At 41.0% G+C, this 21,092-nt stretch overlaps 1 protein-coding gene across 1 annotated transcript in view; it reads right to left on the reverse strand.

Annotated features, from left to right (window-relative positions):
• Nucleotides 1-19,268: 19,268 nt before the first annotated feature.
• Nucleotides 19,269-21,092, reverse strand: part of CDH11 (cadherin 11, type 2, OB-cadherin (osteoblast)) — a 220,599-nt gene continuing 218,775 nt past the window's right edge. Inside the window, exon 13 of the mRNA XM_006863584.1 lies at nucleotides 19,269-20,600. Within this exon, the coding sequence (XP_006863646.1) occupies nucleotides 20,104-20,600 (497 nt within the window). The 3' untranslated portion in view covers nucleotides 19,269-20,103. The remainder of the gene's footprint in view (nucleotides 20,601-21,092) is intronic.

Below are 21,092 nucleotides of genomic sequence, written 5' to 3' on the forward strand. Positions count from 1 at the left end.
GATGAGGGAGTTTCGAAACAGTTTGTGCAAAAAAAAATTCCGTTTATCACAAACTTTTGGAAGCCTCTTTATATTAGTATTTGATTGATTGATATGAGCCATTCAGCTTTTAATAACAGGATCGCAGCACCTGCCACGCTTCACTCTGGCCTCCCAGCTCAGTTGCCTCTGCATGTGTCTTCTCTTCTGCTTGAAATACTCCAGGACCGGCATGAGCACCTCCTCACTTCGTTTAGGGGTTTACTCACTGAGGCCCTTCCTGACCCAGGTACTTGGGACTATCCATGCAGCCTGACTCCAAGAGACTCCACGAACTCCAGAGCAGACCTGTGCTCTGTAGGGCTTTTCAGTGGCTGGGTTTTCAGAAATCAGTTACCAGGTGTTTCTTCCAGGGTACCTTTCAGTTAGCAGCAGAACACAGGAACTATTTGTACCGCTCAAGGACTCCCAGCCAGACTATCTAAAATAGGCATGCCGTCATCTTGCTGAACATTCCTTCCCACATTCCCTGTTTTTAAATTTTTTTTTTTTTCACTCAGCATTACGTTATTAGAGTCCTGGTGTAGAGCTGTAGGATAAGCACTGGACTGAAAACCACAAGGTCAGATGTTCAAACCCACCACCCACTCCTCAGAAACCCTATACAGAGTCGTTAGGAGTCAGAATCGACTTGACAGCACTTACCAACAACATTACTTTATCATGATGAGACAAACTACTTATTTTACTTATTTGTCATGCTGGTCTCTGTCCCTCCTGCCCCAATACACGCATATGCACGCACACAAATGACATGGCCGAGTACTTGTGTTCAGTAATAATCAGAAGTGATTCACCTGAGGTTTTCTGTCTCACTCACTTGCCTCCGTTTAGAAAAGGTTGCCTGACTGTTTTGCTCTTCAAGCCTCAAGGGAATTTGCCCTGGAGAATGCATACATACCCTGAAGTCAAATAGCTTTTCAAACCCTTTTATAAAAAATTAAATGTAGTGAAGGGTGAATGGCAGTGAGAGGGGCAACTGTTAGTACACAGCCCACTCTCAACTAAGATAGGGTGGGCTACTCTCCCTGGGCAGTGCCAAAGGTTAAGAGCCGAGGCTTGGCAGGACAAACCTGCCCAAAGATGCATACAAAAAAAAGCCTGGTGATGCACTTCTGAAAGGTCACAGCCTTGAAAGGCCTATGGAACATACTTCTGCTCTGCAACGCCTGGGGTTGAGTCTGCTGCATTAAATAACAAATTATTGAAATTTGAAACCCAAGCAATGGAAAACGTACATTATGTGACATCAGGACTTAATAGAAAGCTCAAGACATTGTTGTGTTGTCTTAAGGAAAGGCTTATAGATCAATGGGACCGAATTGTTGCTGTTTAGTGCCATCAAGTCTGTTCTGACTCATAGCGACAGTGTATAGGGTTTCTGAGAAGCGGCTGGTAAGTTTGAACCACCGACCTTATGGTTCAAGCTGAACTTGAAGCCCAGTGCATTAACCCTCAGTGCCACACAAAGACAGACTAGATAGCCCACAAATAGAGCTATGCTTTACAGTGAATTGATTCTTAGCGAAGGTGCCAAGGCAATTCAATAGGAAGAGATCGTCTTTTTAATACTATCCTTACTAAGCATAGAATATTTACAGATAAATACTTAGGGCAGTATTTTTAGTAACTGGAGCTCCATCAGTTGGATATGCAAATACAAAGATTTTAACCCTTATCTCACACTACATACAAAAATTAGAAATTAAACATTTTAATGTAAAACCAGTGGGGGAAAGATTGCAAAGGATTCAGTGGTATGATATATATGTATATATCTTGTATAGCTCTGGTAGCATAGTGGTTACAAATCAGGCTGCTAGCCTCAAGGTCAGCAGTTCGAAACTACTGGCTGTTCTGCAGGAGAAAGGTGAGGCTTCCTGCTCCCATAAAGATTTACAGCCTCAGAAACCCTGTACAGGGTCGCTATGAGTCGGAACTGACGCTACGGTACTTAACAACAACAACAACATATATATCTATATGTTAAAAGCACAAATTAAAATCAAATATCAAAGCATAAAAAATATTTTTCTGCAAATGCTAAAGATCATGTTCATACTCTTTATATAGAAAGAACTCTTAGAAATCTAAACTAAAACTAGTATATCTCAAAAAAAAAAAAAAGCCAGAGGGTACTGCAAACTAATATTTCATAGATGAACATTCTAAAATGCTAATCCACATGAAATACTGAGTTTCACTAGAAATCCAAGACATGAAAAAAATATCTGTCACTCTAAAAATTCAGGTTACCTGAAAAATGATGGTACTTTGAGATATGTAGTCCTGTGCATTGTTGGTGGAAGTATGGATGGGGAAAATATTTCTGCCAAGCAACTGAAAATAATGTATTTAAAATTCGTAATGAAAACACATCTCTCTGCTTTGCTTTTCAGTCATAGTTTTAAAAATATCACTGCAATGTAGACATTGCTTTAGTGTTGGGCTACTAACAGGAAGGTGGACAGTTCAAACCTACCAGGAGAAAGATAACACTGTCATAAAGACTTACAGTCTTGGAAACCCCATGGTTGCCATGAGGTAGAATTGAGTCAGTGACCCTGAGTTTTATGTATAAATATGTTAATTTTATCCTTTTATATATAACACAATGAAGAAACAATATTTTTGCTCTTATAACGATAACTGCTTATTTCTATGTCCTTTAGTTACATGCCATGTCCCTTTTTAATTATTCACTGAACAGCTCTGCTAAAATTTCATCTACAAAAACTCAAGGACTTGATCCTTGTGGTTACTGCGGTTTCCTCTGGGTCCTGTGATGTGTCCAGCTTATAATAAGGTGTTTCACAAATATTTGCTAATTCAGTGATCAAATTGTAATTAGCCCACACCATACAACGTTGTGTAATAGTTCGAGATTTTAGAAGATTATGTACCACAAAAAAGTTTTTAGGATAAATGAGAGCTAAAGAACATAAAAGTAGATGAATGATTTGATGTTGTTAAGTACTGTCTAATTGGTTCTGACTCATAACAACCCTGTATAGGGTTTCTAAGGAGCGACTGGTAAATTGTGGTTGAGTACTTATCCTACAAAGCCACACCAAGACTACAGATGAAGAATGAGATGGACCCACTAGTCTTTCAATAGTCCTTCTTAAATTATTATTTTAATATTTCTGTATCATGATGAAGGGGGTTAAAGTTACTATTAAAATACCAGTCTTAAAATATAAACCTACAAAGGTAAAAGAGTAAGGGTTATGTTAGCATCTTTCTCTAAACTGAATGAGATGAAGTTTTATGTCCCCTTCCTACTGTTGTGGGGAAAGCCTTAGGCCACAGAAAATCATTACATAGTCAGCACATTTGGGGATGAAGTTACTGGCTCAATGACCATATCAATTATTATCCACAAAGGGTCACTTTGGAGAATGAGGGGGCACTATTAAATTTTACTCTAGAACAGCCAACAGAAGCTGGGCATGATAGGGCAAACTGAGACATATGGTCAGCAGAGTTATTGGGGATGTTATTAAGAAATGCATGCCCTTGTTCATTTTCAGTTACAAACAAATTCAAACAGCATGATTATGAGATGCTGGGATGCTCTGGGCTCCATCCATGGTGCCAGAAAATCACAAAGGAAATAGTTCCCTCATGAACCCTGGTTTCCAGACCATAGTCCATATTAGGAGTACAATCCCTAACACTGAACCATAAAAAAGGAAATCACTGTGATTTGCCCAATTTCTAGAGCAAGGGCAGTCAATCAATTACCCATTTGAGCTTTTAGGACAGGAGTTATGGGTAGGTTGTATACTACTGTAGGTCAGAGCCAATATTTCATGTTTAGTAGAATGTTTAGCAGGAGCTCTGGTAGCATAGTAGTTACAAGTCAGGCTGCCAACCTCAAGGTCAGTCGCTTGAAACTACCAACTTCTCTGCAGGAGAAAGATGAGGCTTTCTGTGAAGATTTACAGTCTTGGAAACCCTCTACAGGGTCACTATGAGTTGGAACCAACTCCACAGCACACAATCACAACTACCAGAATGTTTAGCACTATTTTAGTTCCCCTTCCAAAACAATTAATGAAAAATCTATGCCATCAATGTGCTACTAACTTCATGGTTCAGACTCCTAGGCTGACCAAACCGTTTGGGCATGATTACTAGCATAAGGGTTCAGAGTTTGAACCCATCCAGAGGTATTAAGAGAGAAGAGGTCTAGGGATCTGTTTCTGCTTAGATTATGCCACTGTTGTTGCTATTGTTAAGTGCTTCCCCTCAGGTCAGTTCTGATGCATAGTGACCCTGGACAAGACTACTGAGGAGCACTGGTGGTTTTGAACTACAGATCTTGCAGTTAGCAGTTTGGTGCTTTGTTGTTGTTGTGTTGTTGTGAAGTGCCGTCGAGTCGGTTCTGACCCATAGCAATGCTGTATAGGGTTTCCAAGCTTTGTTGTTGTTGTTGTCAGGTGCCATCGAGTTGGAACTGACTCATAGTGACCCCATGCACAGCAGAACGAAACAATGTCTGATCCTGGGCCAACCTCACTACCGCCGCCACACTTGACGCCATCAATGATGCCACCTGGCCCATCCATCTCGTTAGGGGTCTTCCCCTTTTTCTCTGACCCTCCATCTTACCCAGAATGACATCCTTCTCCAGCAACTGTTCCCTCCTGACAATATGTCCAAAGTATGAGAGACGAAGCTTAGCCATCTTGGCCTCCACGGAGCACTTCTTCCAAAACAGATCTATTGGTTCTTTTGGCAGTCCATGGCACTTTTAGTATTCTCCTCCAACACCACAATTCAAAGGCAAGCTTTAGATTATAGTAAAACCAAACAAACAGTTCTACTCTGTAACACATGGGGTTGCTATAAGTCAGAATCAACATGACCACAGGTAACACTAAGTGGAGTCCTGGTGTGGATCAGCACTGGACCAAACAGTCAGTTTGAACCACAAGGCTGGCAGTTCAAATCAACCTCCTCAGAAACCCTATACAGGGTTGCTATGAGGCAAAACCGATTTAATAACACTTCACAACAACAGCAATGGTTAAGTCCAGTGAAAGGAACAAAAAAGGGATATGAAGTGAGGCCAACTCCCTTGAGTATTCAAAGTTACTCATTAGCAACAATTTCTTTGTGATTTTTTTTTTTTTGTAGAAAGATATTATAATTGCTGTTTTCAATTGGTGCAGAACAGTAGGATAAGTACTGGACTGCTAACCACAAGGGTGGTTGTTCAAACCCTTTCTGCTCCTCAGAAACCCTATACAGGGTTGCTATGAGTTGAAACTGACTCCACAGCCCTTAACAAGAACAAGTACAACTAACATATATAGCGTCCTACTGTGTTACTGCCTGGTGTGGCCCTGTGGGTTAATGCTCCAGACTGTAAAGCCATTTGAACTGCAAGGTCAGCAGTTCAAGCTCACCAGTTGCTCCTTGGAAACCCTATACAGGGTCACAATCAACTCGACAGCACTTAACAACAACAACAACTGTGTTACTGCAGGATAAACACTGGACAACTAACCACAAGTTTGGCAGTTCACCCCACCAGCCATTTCTCAGAAAGCCTATACAGGATCACTAGGAGTTGAAAGCAACTTGAAGGCACTTAACAACAATTGACTTACATAAATTGGGGAATTATCAGCTCAATAAGTAAACCATTGTATGGTTGTCAAGTGCCATTGAGTTGGTTCTGACTCATAGTGACTCTGTATAGGGTTTCCAAAGGAGTAGCTGGTGGGTTTGAACTGCCTACTTATCCTAGAGTGCAACACCAGGACTAGAAAATGTTACATTTGTTATCAAGTGTCACCGAGTCGGTTCCAAGTCATAGCAACGCTGTATAGGGTTTCCAAGGAGCAGTTGGTGGGTTTGAACCCCTGACCTTGTGGCTAGCCTTCCAGTATTGATCCTACTGTATCACACCAGGACATCACACGCTAGAGCAGAGAGGTAACATATAGCCAATTTATATGTTAATGAGATGATGCAACAGTATTCTTTTTGCAGCTGTAAGTGCTTACAATATTTGCATAGTTTTGCAATGTTTGCGTATGTTTACAATGTTTATGTATGCTTACAATGTTTGTGCATGTTTGTGATGTTTGTGCATGTTTGCGATATTTGTGCATGTTTGTGATGTTTGTGCATGTCTGAGATGTTTGTGCATGTTTGTGATGTTTGCGATGTTTGTGCATGTTTACACTGTGCATGTTTAACAACTATCTAAACCTGTGATGTTGTCTACCTTTAAGACCCTACCAGCAGCCATTCTGAGAGCATGACAGTTCTGCTTAGCTAAGAGTAAACATAATGAAGCTCTGCCTGGAAGCACATTACACACGTCTCTTTCCTGTGCTTGCTTCTTAGACATGTGTTTCAACCACTGTTAGAATGCTAATGGCCGTCTAGTTGTGCTTGAGGGGAGTACAGTGGCTCCCTAGGAGAAGCACAAGGTCGGTGGTTTGAGTAAAGCAGCCGCTCCGAGGGAGAAAGATGAGACTTTCTGCTTCTCTTAAGATGTCACTGTGAGTTGGAAACTGGAAGGCAATTAACAACAACAATTGTGCTTGAAGCTTAGTCCCTGATGGTGTAGCTTCTGATAAGGAGGAACCATCTGGGCCAAAACAATAACCAAAAAAGGGGGTCTTCGTGTGGTTCTGTGGAGTAAAACACTGGACTGCAAGGTCGGTTTGAACTCCAAGGTCAGTGGTTCAAATTCCCTAGCCCATCCTTGGAAACCCTATATAGGGTCCTAGGAGTGGAAACGGACTTCAGAGCACTTAACAACAACTACAGCATCTAGGCAAAAAGGTACAGGGAGAATTAATCATGAGCTCCCTTTTGATATGTTTATCAGGACACTTTGACCACCTTGTGAATTAGTGTGATAAGATTATAGCCCACCTGTATGTTGTACTAATTAATATTGCTGAAGCAAGTGTAAACATTGGTTGTGAAAAGCAGTTCTTGAACACCATTCAAAACCATCCTAGTTGCTATGAGGTTATTCTGGAGCTGAATCCCCATAAGAAAGGCTTTTCTCTGTCTTTGTGTATCTGGAGTGTTTGTTGATTAGACTCAGTAGCTTTGGGGCATGGGAACCCAGCTTTGGGGTAAACTCCTTCTTCACTGAGCAATCCGTAAAGAGTAGCAAGTCACCCCCAGAAGACAGACAGAATCTGAGGAGGGCTTCCTCTCGGCCTCCTTTGGCACATTAAGGAAAAGAGTCCTCTCTTTTCCTTACCCAGATGTCATTCGAGTTGTGCCCAGCACAGACCTGATTTAGTACAAAGGGGCTAGAAAAGAAGCAGGAAGTAGGGGTGATCTTTTACATAAGGTGGTCCCTGCAGGCCTCTCTGAGGAAGGGACATTTAAGTATAACAATGGCAAATAGGAAGATAAAGACATACCAAAGGAAAGGGTTTAAAAAAAAAAAAAAAAAAAAAGATATATTAAATCAGAACTGACATACTGGCTTGTAACCTCTTCTGGAGTTCTGGTGTGGCACTGTGGGTTAAAGCGCTGGACTGGAAGTTGGTTTGTACTGCAAGGTCGACAGTTCAAGCTCACCAGTTTCTCCTGGGAAACCAATACAGGGTCACTACGGGTCTGAACCAACTCAGCAGCACTTAACAACAACCCTCTCTGGAGTTAGAGTGTACCTGGACCAGAGAGTTAAGTCAAGAGCAGGAGATCTGGATTTTCTTCCCGGATCCTCCTCTTGGCCCTCTGCATCTTGAAACAAGTGGATTTACTTTGGATAACCTGAGTTCCCTCATTCATAAGTAGGTGGGGTGGACACCCTCAGGGCACAATTGACTTCGACCTGACTTTCCTCCCTGCCTTCCAACATAATTGAGTAATACTTGTACTATTTACCTAACAGACACATATCTACAAAAAGCTCAGTTTTTAATAAAATAAGTGTATTGTCAAAGGAAACATTGTCTCATTGAAATAATGGGAATGTTCTCTCACTTGGCATTGGGATGTTGTTGTTGTTGTTAAGTGCCGTCGAGTCGGTTCCGACCCATAGCGACCCTGTACAGGGCATTGGGATGGAACTGCTCAAATAGACATGTTAGAAATAAACCACTTTATGAAATTCTAGCTGGGCACATTTGCTATGGAAAGCTTGAAGCCTTATCTCCCTTTTGAAAAGGGATTTTACAGTGGTTGGATCTATAATCCCTAACTGAGCAGTCAGTGAAGAATATTGTCAACACCCTGACCAAGTCAATCATTATTTATTGAGTATCAACAGTGGACCAACCCCTATTCTAGGCTTTGGGATACATGGTGAATAGGGCAAAGCCTTAGCTCCCATGAAAATTCCATTCTACAAAGGAAACAGACTGAGAGTAAGGAAAGCAGAAGACATTGAAAAGAACTCACAATCAGAAAGTGATATGCACTGTGCACAATATGGGGTTGGGCAATATGGCAGACAGTGGCTGGGAGGCATGTTGTAGATTGTGTGGTCAGAGAAAAAGTACATGTCTTAACTGGGAGTACCTCTCTTAGTTCTCTACTGCTGCTATGATAGAAATACCACAGAAGATGATTTTCACAAAGAGAGAGTTTATCTCTCACAGTTTGGGAGGCTGGAAGTCTGGATGCAGAGTGCCCGCTCTGGAGAAATGTCTGTCTTCTTTCAGCATCTGTCGGCCCTGCAGCCCTTGGAAATCCCCATGTGTCTTGGCATCAGTTTCTCTCTGAATCTAGGAGCTTCACTATCCCATCCTCATTGGGTAGCTAAACTTACCTTTGGACTCCTGGTGTGACGTTTTGAGCTAATGCACTGGACTGCAAAGTCAGTTTGATCCACAAGGTTGGCAGTTCAAACTCACCAGCCACTCCTAAGAAACTCTACATAGGATCTCTATGGTTCGGAACTGACTTGATGGCACTTAACAACAAAAACAATAGGAACTTCACAGTATGGGAGCCGCAGATATAAAGGACATGTTACATTCCTGGCCCTGATTTCTTGGTGGTGCTATGTCCCTCTTTTCTCTGTTCACTTCTTCCTCCTTTTATATTTGTAAGATGAAAGATGGTGCAGGTCACGCTCCTGAGGAAATCGCCCTTCAGTTGATTGACTGCTCCCAGCAGACCCCCTCCTGGAAGTCATAACATTATATTAGAGTGCAGCATGGGAGCTGCTATGTCTAACCTGCCAAACCACCGAGCATCCTCGCCCAGCCAAGCTGACACAAACCTGAACTGTCACAGTACATCAGGAGAAGGTGGTCTGTAAACAGTGGGAAACTATGAAAAATAACTGCTTGCTGTTGCGTTGTTGAGTCAGTTCTGACTCATAGTGACCCTGCACAGGGTTCCCGGGGCTGTAAATCGTTACAGGAGCACAAAGCCTCATCTCTCTCCTATGGAGCAAGCGTCTGGTGGATTTGAACTGTATAACCCACTACGCAAAAGGAACACTATTCTCCCTTTGAGCTGTCTTACTCAGTGACACATCGTGTCTACCTTGCACTTAAAACCATCACTAGAGATGTATATTCCAAATTTGAAAACATTGACACAAGGACCAAGGCCTCCCATAGATTCCTGCCTTCTAGTAATCACTGTTTCTTTGAAGGCAAAGAGGCTGTAGTGAAGTTGGGAGGCTGGGCTAGAAGACCCCGGGGTCACACTCCTTAAACAACAAAGCTCCAACATCCATCTTGGAGAGTCCGTTTAAAGTCTGCCCTGCAGCTATGGATCAAAGCCTTCAAAAGAGCAACCACAGGGCCTATTCATCCTCACTTTGGGATGTGTGGTTGTCTTCTGAATAATTTGCAAATACTAGCAAAATCTGATGCACAGTCGGAAAAAGTCCAAATAACAACAAAAGGAACCACAATAAAACCATTTCTTGGAGCAGCAGGTTACACATTTAATGTTTTTATTTCCCTAGTCTAGATCAATCTTTTCCAGAAGTGTTGGAGGTAGGGAATACATATCCCCACTCTATACAGAAAGAAAGTGAGACACACAGAAATTAAATGGCATTCTTAGGATCTGTAAGGTACCGAGGTTAACCAAGATGACTTCAGTTATGGGTTCAGTGGGTCAGGGTCCGGGAGGACTATAGTACGGACTGGGTGCAAGCCTGGTAGGAATCTCTGCTGCTGTTGTTAGTTGTTGTCAAGTTGGGTTCCGACTCATGGAGAGTTACACAGTCGAACTGCTTCCTAGGGTCTCCCTGAGTACAATCGGAATGACATCAGATCACCAGGTCTTGTCCTTTCCAGGACTGCTTGGTGAGTTACAACCATCAACCTGGAGGTTGGCAGTCAACTGTAAACCCTTTGTGTTTCCCAAGGAGCTCTAGAAATCTTCCTGTTGTTAGTTGTCCAGATGGCAAGCCCAGGTGTTGATGTGTAGAACTAACTGTGCTCCATATCAGATGGCCCAGCCTGTCTTCTGAAGCGCTTCAGAGGGGGCTGAAACTGTTAGGTTAGTAGTCAAACATTTAACCGTTTGTGCCACCACTGGAAATCTCTAGACAAGTCAAATCTAAATCCATTTCAGAAGGCTAGTAATTTTGATAAAAACAATGTACTGGAACCAGGTTGATCGAAGAATGCTCAAATATCCATTTGGACTATTCACCAAAAGGTTAATAACTGCTCTTTGGGAGAAAGATGAGGCTTTCAGATCATGTAAGGATTTATAGCCTGGGAAATCCTATAAAGTCACTATTAATCAGAATCAACTCAGTGAAGGCGAGATTGGTTTGGTTTGCATGTTAGTGGTGTAGAGTGCTGTGGTACTCATAGCATGGAATGAAGAGTTTGCTTTCCTTTCTCCGTCCATCCCTATAGGAGGGTAAGTCAGAGAGTATCACAAATAGGGTTCTAGTTCAGACATGCATGGATTTATTCTAAATGAACTATGTTTAAACATGTCTCTGAGATCAGTGGATGCCTGCAGACAACTTCTCCCACTGATACACTTGTCCCAATGTCCTTCAAACCAAACACATTGCCATTAAATCAATTTATCATTATAGCAATCTAGTATAAGGAGGCCTGGTATGGAGCAAAGCTGTTTGAACTGAAAGGTCAGTGGTTCAACCACACCAGCTGCTCCCCAGAAACCCTATACAGGGTCACTATGGGTCAGTACTGACTCAACGGCACTTAAAAACAAACAAAAACAGTATAAGCCTTTTGAGGAGAGGATGGAGGGTTGGAACTACTGACCTTGCAGTCAGCAGCTCTGTGGTTAGCTCACTCTCAATAGAGTGTCTTCAGTACAATTGCCCAATCAGACAGAGGCTTCTGAGGGGGTCTGCTGTCTAGTTAAATTCTAGACAGAGAGCTCAGCTCAGAAGATAAAGTGCTTTTGGAGACCCCAAAGGGGTAATTCAGAGAGATGATCTCTAAGAACACAGGACAATCATAGGCATTTATTATTAAGAAGTTTTTTGATAAATGGAAACCTGCATTGGTAAGAAAAAGGCCAGGAAAGTTGTGCTGAGGATTCCCCGCCCCCCCCCCCCATCACAATCTTGCTCATTCTTCAGTGATATCAAGGATTGTCCTGTGAGAATTTTGTTGGGAAACCTTAGTCCATGCACCTTACAACTCTGATGCCCTACAGCCCTGATATTGCCCCCTCTGGCTTCTTTTTGTTCCCACAACTCCAAAAACATTTGAAAGGAACATGATTTGAGTGCCTCTAGGTTACAAATGCTTCTTTTTTTGACATGGTGTCTATGGAACTGTGCAGATTCTTGAAGAAGGGTCGGAAAGATGGGATGCTGCTTGTAGAAGTGTATAGACCTAGATGAAAGATCAAGAAACAATAGCTTCATATTTTGATATTTGTGTTTAATAAAATTTGATTTGATTCCTTTCTGCCTTACCCTCCTATTTTTGAATCCAAGACTGACTTAGCACCTATTTCTTCTAGAAACCCAAAGTTAAGAAGAGATGTCCCAATGTCCCATAGGAGCTCATTTGTAATCTGGAGACCCGCGGCTGGTTTGCTAGGTCAGCCCCATTAAACTGGCCAGCTTTTCACTAATTCATAAGAGAAGGTCATTGGAGATAAATGATATTTTCAAGCACTACTCTTTCTTTCACATCCTAGTTAGTATTTGGAGAAAAAGAGGGAAAAAATTACCATAGCATAAAATGATTTCCAATTTCCTGAGCGCTAAATGTAGCAAAAATTGTGGTTACATTAAATTCAGCAAAGTTGAGATTGATTTAAAAAAAAAAAAAAAGTATTCTAATGAAATTGCATGTCTTCAAATCGTTGTGTTGAAAAAATGAGCAAAAATATATCAAATACGTAATTCTTTACATTGGAAATGTCAAAGTTTTGCAGTTCCTGGTAAACCACCTTCCCACTGAGTTGATACTGGCTCCTTGTGACCCTATAGGACACACTAGAACACCCCACAGGGTTTCTAATCTTTACAGGAACAGACTGCCACCTTCTCCTCCTACTTCTTGTGGGTTTGAACAGCCAACTGTCCGCTCAGCCATCAAGTGCCTAACCATTATTGTATCAGGACTCCTTATTTCTCGATCAATTCACCCAAATTTTAAATATCATTTAATCCATAGTTGTTGTTAAGTGCCTTAGAGTTGATGCCAACTCATAGCGACCCTTTATAGTGTTTCTGAGGTGAGTTTGAATTAAATATGATTCATAAGCATGAAAATTTGCTTATAAGATTCTAAGAAAATGCTTAAAAACTATTTTACCTATTGCTTTGTCAATATTATTCTAGATGTGTGGTTAAACATAAGTAAATTAATTAATCAGGAAAGTGGTCTTATTCCATTCTCGTTGCTTTTTAATTTGGTGGGAGGGAAACTCTCGACTAGTCCTTGCCTGCACTAAACTATGGTTACTCCATAGAGAGAGAGAGGTCAACAACAAAAAATGAACTGATTTCTGAAGAAACCTATAAGAGTTGGAATAAAGGAAGCATGAGTTAGTAAATTCTTCTTTTTTCATTGTACTAGAATCTGAGACTAGAAAAATCAAATCATACAGACATTAACAATATATATTAGTGGCTCTAGTTACCTGAGCTCCTTTATTCTTTACCACCATTGGTAACATAGGAATCAGTATGTCCACTGATTATTTGTGGAAAATGAAGGTCAGACAGGTCAAGATGCCTGCCCAAAGTCACACAGGGCTGCATGGAATGCCATCCCAAACAAGGGTACAGATTTTAGTCTTGAGTTGAAGAGGGTCTGTGAAAGAGGACTACATGCTGGCCATCAGTTTCTCAAAGTGGCAAAAACAAACTAATCGATGTAAGTCTCCTGGAATGATGAAGGCTTTCTTAAGAAACAGTACTTTCTGGATCATGAGAAATTAGTTTCCAAATTCAATGATTACTCCCAGGTAGCTGAGAGCTGACTTCACACATTGACAATCTGTTTATTGGTTTTTACACGTTTTTTTTAATCCCATGAAGAAAATGAAGAACCGAAGTTCTCTTAGAAACACATACAAACAACTATAAAATATTTAATCATTGTTTCTTTTATATTTGTTTTTCTGAAATCATATTGTACATAACAACTTGCAATTCTATCTTATGAACTGCTTTGTGTTTGGAAGGCAGCAGGTCTGGGCCTTCAGAGGTCTGAATAGATCCTGTTGTGAAGCTACAAAATCAATGGTTGCTCAAAGGAATGAACTGAACTCATGGAGGCTGGGATGCTTCCATCCCCCGCCAAGTCCCCAACCATCAATGCCTCAGTGAAGCCACTGATTGTAATGAATAGGCATCCTTGTTGGCTTTTCTAAGCTAAAATTAAAGAAGACAACGTGGTGGAAATGGGGTCTTGTCCCTTCTTCTCCTCTGTCTTTGACAGTCACTTTCTGTGTGCGTTTGGGAGGAATGCTTAGCCTGTCTGGTGTACAGATTTGTTCATGTTCCAAGGTGGAATGGCATCATCACGGGTTTAGTTTGTAATTTCTCATACACATCAAAAAAGGCCCACTACTTGAAGAAAATAATTAGCAAATTAATTGGTTCCTGTTTTCAGAACACTTGACATACAAGTATAAGGTTTATGCTAATTAATTATCATAATTAGTAAAACTAAAATCAGTTTTACTCTTTAACACCAGTGGGACTCCACCATTGGAATACCATTTTAAAGTTGGAAGAGAGTAGTAGAAACTCAATTAAAAACACAGACATCAACTCTCATTTTACACCAGTCGCACCTCGGAAACCCTCTACAGGGTCGCTATAGGTTGGAATGGACTTGACGGCATTTAACAACAAACTACAATCTACATGACCAGCCCCAGTTCTGCTGTGTGCTAGCTGCAAATCCTTACTTTTGATGGCCTGCTTGTCAATTCCTTCTAGTGGTTGAAGATCAATGACCACAGCCTTCGATATGGGTTACTCCTCAAAATAAAGAAAACAAAAATCCTCACCACTGGACCAATAAACAACATCCATATAAATGGAGGAAAGATTGAAGTTGTCAAAGACTTCCTTTTGCTTGGATCAATCATTAACACTCAGGGAAGCATCAGACAAGAAATCAAACAACGAATTGCCTTCAACAAATCTGCTGCCCAAGACCTCTTTAAAGTGTTCAAGATGTCATTTTGAGGACAAGGTGTGCCTGACCCAAACGATGGTATTTTCAATGCCCTCATATGCATGTGAAACTTGGGACACTGAATAAGGAAGACTGTAGGAAAATTGATGCATTTGAATTATGATGTTGAAAGAGAATATTAAAAGTTCCATTCACTGCCCCAAAAATAAACCAATCTGTGTTGGAAGAAGTCCAGCCAGAATGCCCCTTGGCGTCCAGGATAGCCAGACTTGGTCTCTCATATTTTAGACATATTATCAGGAGGGACCAGACCCTGGAGAAGGACATCATGGTTGGTAAAGTGGAGGGTCAGAGAAAAAGAGGAAGGACCGCCCCCCACACACACACCCAACGAGATGGATTGACACAGTTACAGCAGAAATGGACTCAAGCAGTGACAATTGAGTGTCGGGCAGTGTCTCATTCTGTTGTTCACAGAATTGTTATGATGCAACTTGATGCACCTAACAACGACAACTTGTCAGTTCTTTCTAGCTGTCATCTTTATGCTGCCATTTAAGTCAGCTCCAACTTACGGTGAGCATGTTCATGGTGCATCAGAGTAGAACTGTGCTCCGGAGGGTTTTCAATGGCTGATTATTCAAAACTAGATTTTCAAGTCTTTCTTTCAAAGCATTTCTGCATGAACTTGAACCTTCAGCCTTGTGGTTAGCAGCAAGCTCCTAAACTGTTTGCACTCACTACCCGTGGACACTATCTGCCACACACCATCTTCTAATACGCACATGTGACCCAATGTGAATTCATTTTCTCTCCTTAAATCTACTTCTCCGTTTGGCTTCTCAAGTCCAACTACTAAACCCACTGCCATCAGACTGACTCTGACTCAGTGGGACTCTTGAGGGCAGGATAGATTTGCCCTCGAAGATTCCAAGGTTATCAATATTTATGGAAGCAGGCTGCCATGCCACATCTTTCTCCTGAAGAACAGCTGGTGGATTTGAACCACTCACCTTTCCGTTATTAGCCGGGTACTTAGCCACTGTGCCATGAGGCCTACTCAGTTTTTCTGGTAAGGGACCTTGAAATCATGCTTTATGCAATCAATTGTCAAATCATAATAGATTTGCCTTACTGGTTGTTCATTCAATGCATACTTGCTGTACACCTGGTGTGGCACTGAGAGTTAATGCGCTGGGCTACAATGTTGATTTGAACTGCAAAGTCAGTGATTCAAGCTCACCATCTGCTCTTTGGAAACCCTATGCACTTAACAGCCTACACCTACTATAAGGAGCTCTAGTAGCTTTGGTAGCATAGTGGTTACAAATCGGGCTGCGAACCGTAAGATCAGCAGTTCGAAACTACCAGCGGTTCCGCGGGAGAAAGATGAGGTGTTTTGCTCCCGTAAAGATTAACAGCCTCAGAAACCCTGTACAAGGTCGCTATGAGTTGGAACCGACTCCACGGCACATAACAACAACAACAACAAAGTAGTATTGTAGTTACTAGTTGTGGTGGTGATTATATGCCGTGGAGTCGGTTCCGACTCATAGTGACCCTGTACAACCTTTCCAAGGCTGTAAATCTTTATGAGAGCAGAAAGTAGGGCTGCTAATCTCAAGGTCAGCAGTTTGAGAGTACCAGCGGTTCTGCAGGAGAAAGATGAGGCTTTCTGCTCCTATAAAGATTTACAGCGGAAGAATCCCTATACAAGGTCGCTCTGAGTCAGAACCACATCACATCACCACCACCACCATACACATATTACATTTTAGGCGTGATGTAAGAAATTGGTCTTGGAGCCTTCAACAAGAACACAAGGTGCCTGCCCTTTTAGAGCTTTCATTCTGGTAGGGCAGTGGACACTCAGTTACACACACATACACTATAGCAAACAAATTCATTTTCAAGAACTGTGATAGTTAGGAAGGGAAGTAACAGATTGTGATCTCCTTACATGCGAAGTAACAAAGTAAAGTGATTGGATTTTAAGAATTTAGGAAGCCAGCGAGGTGTCATGCCATTTGAGTTGTGTATTAAAAACATCCCTCTAGCTTCTCTGTAGGGAAGAGGGTGGGAGAGGAATCAGAACAGCTCTGAGGCTGGTTCAGTATCCCAGGTTCAGACAGGATGACCCAGACAGGCCATGGTCTCTGAGGCAGTACGGAGTGAGAGAGGTACCATTTCCTCATTTCCATCCATAACTCACTGAATTCAATTCCAGGCCTTCATGGCGTCCCATTTTGACCTTCACAAAAATCCTCCTGGTACATGTTTAGGTTTATCTGCTCTTCATATGTCATCATCCATAATGCCTGTCACATAAATGGGGCCACTCTTCTGCTCAGAGATCTACACTACTCCCGCTGACCTCCCCCCCATACCTTATTCTCCAGCACAGTTTCCCAAATGGCTGAAGGATGTTGCATAATTACCCAGAAGCCATTTCAAATACTTCTGACTCCAACTCACCAGGCAGATGGGGCCATACTCTCTTGGCACCACGAATGTGTATTTGTGATACATCTTCCAAATGATTTAAATAATGCACTCTTACTGTCCCAGTCATCCCCAGGAACACTGGCCTATAGGATAGAATCCAGCTAAGGAAAACATCTCTTCCAAACTGTTCTAACTGGTCTTCTCCCCACTACTCACCATCTCCTGTGAAATCTTTGAATGAATTTTGTTCCCCAAAGCTGGAGGCGAGGATGTATCCCACTGCATTATCTAGGGAGCAGGTAGACATACAGTAAAATGGGTGATTACAAAGCAATGGGATATGCATATTTTGGGACACCATTTGGAGGATGGAAAGATGTCAAAAAGGAACGCGATTCTTTCTGGATCTTCCCTCAGATGACTAGCACAGGGTGAACAGAATATGATTTTGATGAATGAATGCATGCATGTAAACAAGACTCAGTACTCAAGGACAAGAAAAATGGAGCAGTGCTCTCCCTTCTTTTTAACTGAAGTGATATCCTTAGTCATTGTTTTCTACAGAAATAAGAAAGGACCTCTTAAACTAAGATTGCTTTGAAGGCACTATGTTCCAAATGAAAAAGGACTCCACTAGTAGGGAAAGATATTTTATTTTCAAGCTTCTAAGAGGGTTCTACAAACAATAGAGGCTTCAAGTATAAAAGCAAAGATAAAAGGAAAAAAAAAGAGAGAAAGAAAAACAAGTATTTTTAACTACTGAAAAGTAGACAGCCTTTTTCTTTCTTTTTTTTTTTTTTAGACTTAAACATAAAAATGTGAAAATATACTTGTCAAATCAAATCCAAATACATTGCTACAATAAAGCAGGACCACCCATGGAGATGGGTTATGTACAGCTGTGTACTTTTTTAAGTGCTACTCATAGTCCTTTCAAGTTCTTTCTTCCTTTCAAATTCAATTGGAGAGCTGTGCAAATCTAGCAAAATATTCTTTGGATTACAAAAAAGCATATATATAAAAATGAACAAAACTGGCAATTATGGAAGTATCGAGAATATGCAATCCTTCACTGCAATGGAAAGACCGCGAAGTGACATTGTACACAGAGTCTGTTCCGTTGACATGTCAGCTCAATCGGATTTAAATTCAAAGTAAAATGGAAGCCAGCACTTGACAGAGACATTTCTCTTTGAATTCATTTTGACTGAGTCATAAAAATAGTATATAGCAGGCAATCAAGTGATGCTTGAAACAAACCTTCTCAATAAAGTAAGAATAAAAGATAATCTAAAAATCATCCGTAATCAACGCGACAAAGAGTGCCCTGTGTTTAAGAGAGAAAGGGAAAGAGCGCGCAGCGGGACTTTGTGTGGTCTTTCCCCCAGTATTGCTATGTTTTGACCTTTGACCCCAAGGGACAGGTGAAATAGCCATCATAGATACCCCAACCCCCAGGAAGCTAGATGGAATTGCATAAGACTGAGGCGAGCTCAAGGGTCAAGTGATACTGACCCTCAACCCCCAACGTGGTCCCTGCCCTGGTGCTGACCGAATGGCCCAAAGTATCCTTTAAAATAAAGATTTTGAAATGAAGCTCTCTTTTTTTTTTTATATTAAAACTTAAAAGTCAAATTCATTCAAGAGGAGTTAAAATTACAGGAGGAAAAATAAATGAGCAGTTTTGATGGTTTGCGTCATTATGATAGTCTGGCAAGGTCAATATGAGAAACACAGAAATGCCTAATTACATGGGGTCAGTCCATATTTATAACTTCTGCTCTTCACCCACCTTCAAATACTCGGGGTGGGGCATGGCAGTTATATTGTGAGCATGAAAGTTCGGATCACTTCATTCCGTCATGGATCGGACTCTCACCATCATAACGTTACAAAATAAATGCATATTATATAATAAATAGTGCCAAGGGATAGATTGACCTAGATCTTTAACTAACATCCTTCTGTGTGTAAAAGGAAGCCACGAGGTTAATACCAACAATATACAAAAAAGCTTTACACGATGTTACAAAAATTTGTCTGGAAAAAAAAAAAAACCCATTGGTAAAACATATTTGATTTAAATAAATAATAAAACAATGGACAAACTACAAACATATCATAAATAGGGTTATCCAAAGATCACAATTAAATTAGAAATAAAAACGGGCCATTAGAAATACTAAGTAATTTTTTTCCATGTTAAGAATCAAACAAGAATTAAAAAAGAATCTTTTCTTTTATTTCAAAGTTCGCTTCTTATATTGAAGCTCATATTAAAGCAACAGTACAATGTTCATAAAATATAAGTGTGATGCCGTAACATTTCTTACCTGTGAGAATACTGATATTTGTATGTATACTAAAATAAGAACTTTAAAATTGTACAAATAGATACATTAAAAATGACATAGAAATAGGGTGCCTCTCACAGAAACAAGACAGTTATATCTGGCACGTATTAGTTTAAGATCAAAGTAGAAGCAAAAAGATTCACAAGAATCAGCAGTAACAAGATGGATGCTCAAGAGACATAATTGTACATTGGATTGTACGTACATTGTATGGGTTTAAGCTGGCTGGATAGTATATATTTCAAGTTTAAAAATGCACTACGTATAGAGTGTCCATAGTTTAAGGCGAAATTACAGCTTAGAACTGTTGTCCTTTCTAATTTTGTGGAAGCTTCTTTGACAAATTAAAAAAAAAAAAAAAAGAAGAAAGAAAGACTTAGATGTTCATAACACATAAAAGATTTCCCCTTCATTGTAAGTTCAGCTTCAGACTTCTCCTTCACTTAAATATTTTGTATGCCAAGTGGTTTTTCTCTAGTGGAGTTGATAAAGAACTTCAATGTTTGCCTTTTTTTTCGAGAAAAGATGCTTCACAGTATTGACCACTTTGATGTCCTTGCAGTTGTATTAAACGTATCCTCTCTGTAAAACATTGCTTGTTTTAAATGAGCCTTTGCAGGATTTAAAAAAATACCTGTTTACATATCTTCTAGATTCTTCAGAACGCCACAGTTCTTAAGGCCAAATTTGTGTTGTTATTGTTAAGAATCATCATCAAAAGTGTCTTTGGAACCATACAAGTCTGCTAGTTTCTTAAAACGAGGTCCCCAGTTCTGTAGATAGTCATAGTTCAAGTCTGAATCTGTGGTGGCAGACTCTAAGGAGCTCAGGGACCCGGCCACCGAGCCCCTTCCTTCATACCCATAGATTTGGATGGAATCATAAGGAGGGGCCGTAGGGTCGTTATCTGCTTCCTGTATTCTCGTGTGGATGAAGTCGTCCACGTCCACACTGTTGGGGGCTGGCCGGAGCCCAGGTCTGGGCATGTACTGATACTCAGGTTTGATGTCTTTGCGAGGAATAAATCCATTGATACCGTCGGGATTCTGAAGGGTGGCAATGTCAAAGGCCTCTGTGTCTTCCTCCCCACCCCCTTCGTCATCATAGGTAATGATGTTCTCACGGACATCTTCTTCCTCAAAGACAATAAGTGGTTCTTTCTTTTGCCTTCTCAGGGTCACAAACAAAACAACGATGACTACAGAGGAAAGAAAACAAGAAAGTTAAGCATGGGTCAAGCCCAGTATCACTGGGTTCTTTCTCCAAGGCACTGCTTGAAATGCATCATGGGGTACAAATGCCTCAGAAAGGGAACCAGTGTATAAAAACAGAGCGTGTCCTGGAAATCCCAAAGGTCTGTACAACAGTCCTCCATCTGCCCCTTCCTACAAAATGTGGCCACAAACACATTCCATCCCACAATCAGGCACCTTGGAAATCATTGGAACTTTTTTTACAAATCCAGACACCATTTGGACAACATTTCAAGGTCCAACCTCCTTAAAAATTAGGAACACTTTATAGATATGTTAGTCTCCAGTCTTTTAAAAGTAGAGTAACTTTGTTGTTGTTGTTGTTGTTATGTGGCGTGGAGTCGGTTCTGACTCATAGTGACCCTGTACAGGGTTTCTGAGGCTGTAAATCTTTATGGGAGCAGAAAGCCTCATCTTTCTCCCGCGGAACAGCTGGT

This window comes from Chrysochloris asiatica, unplaced genomic scaffold (assembly GCF_000296735.1).
Source record: "Chrysochloris asiatica unplaced genomic scaffold, ChrAsi1.0 scaffold00055, whole genome shotgun sequence".
Classification (NCBI taxonomy): Eukaryota; Metazoa; Chordata; class Mammalia; order Afrosoricida; family Chrysochloridae; genus Chrysochloris; species Chrysochloris asiatica.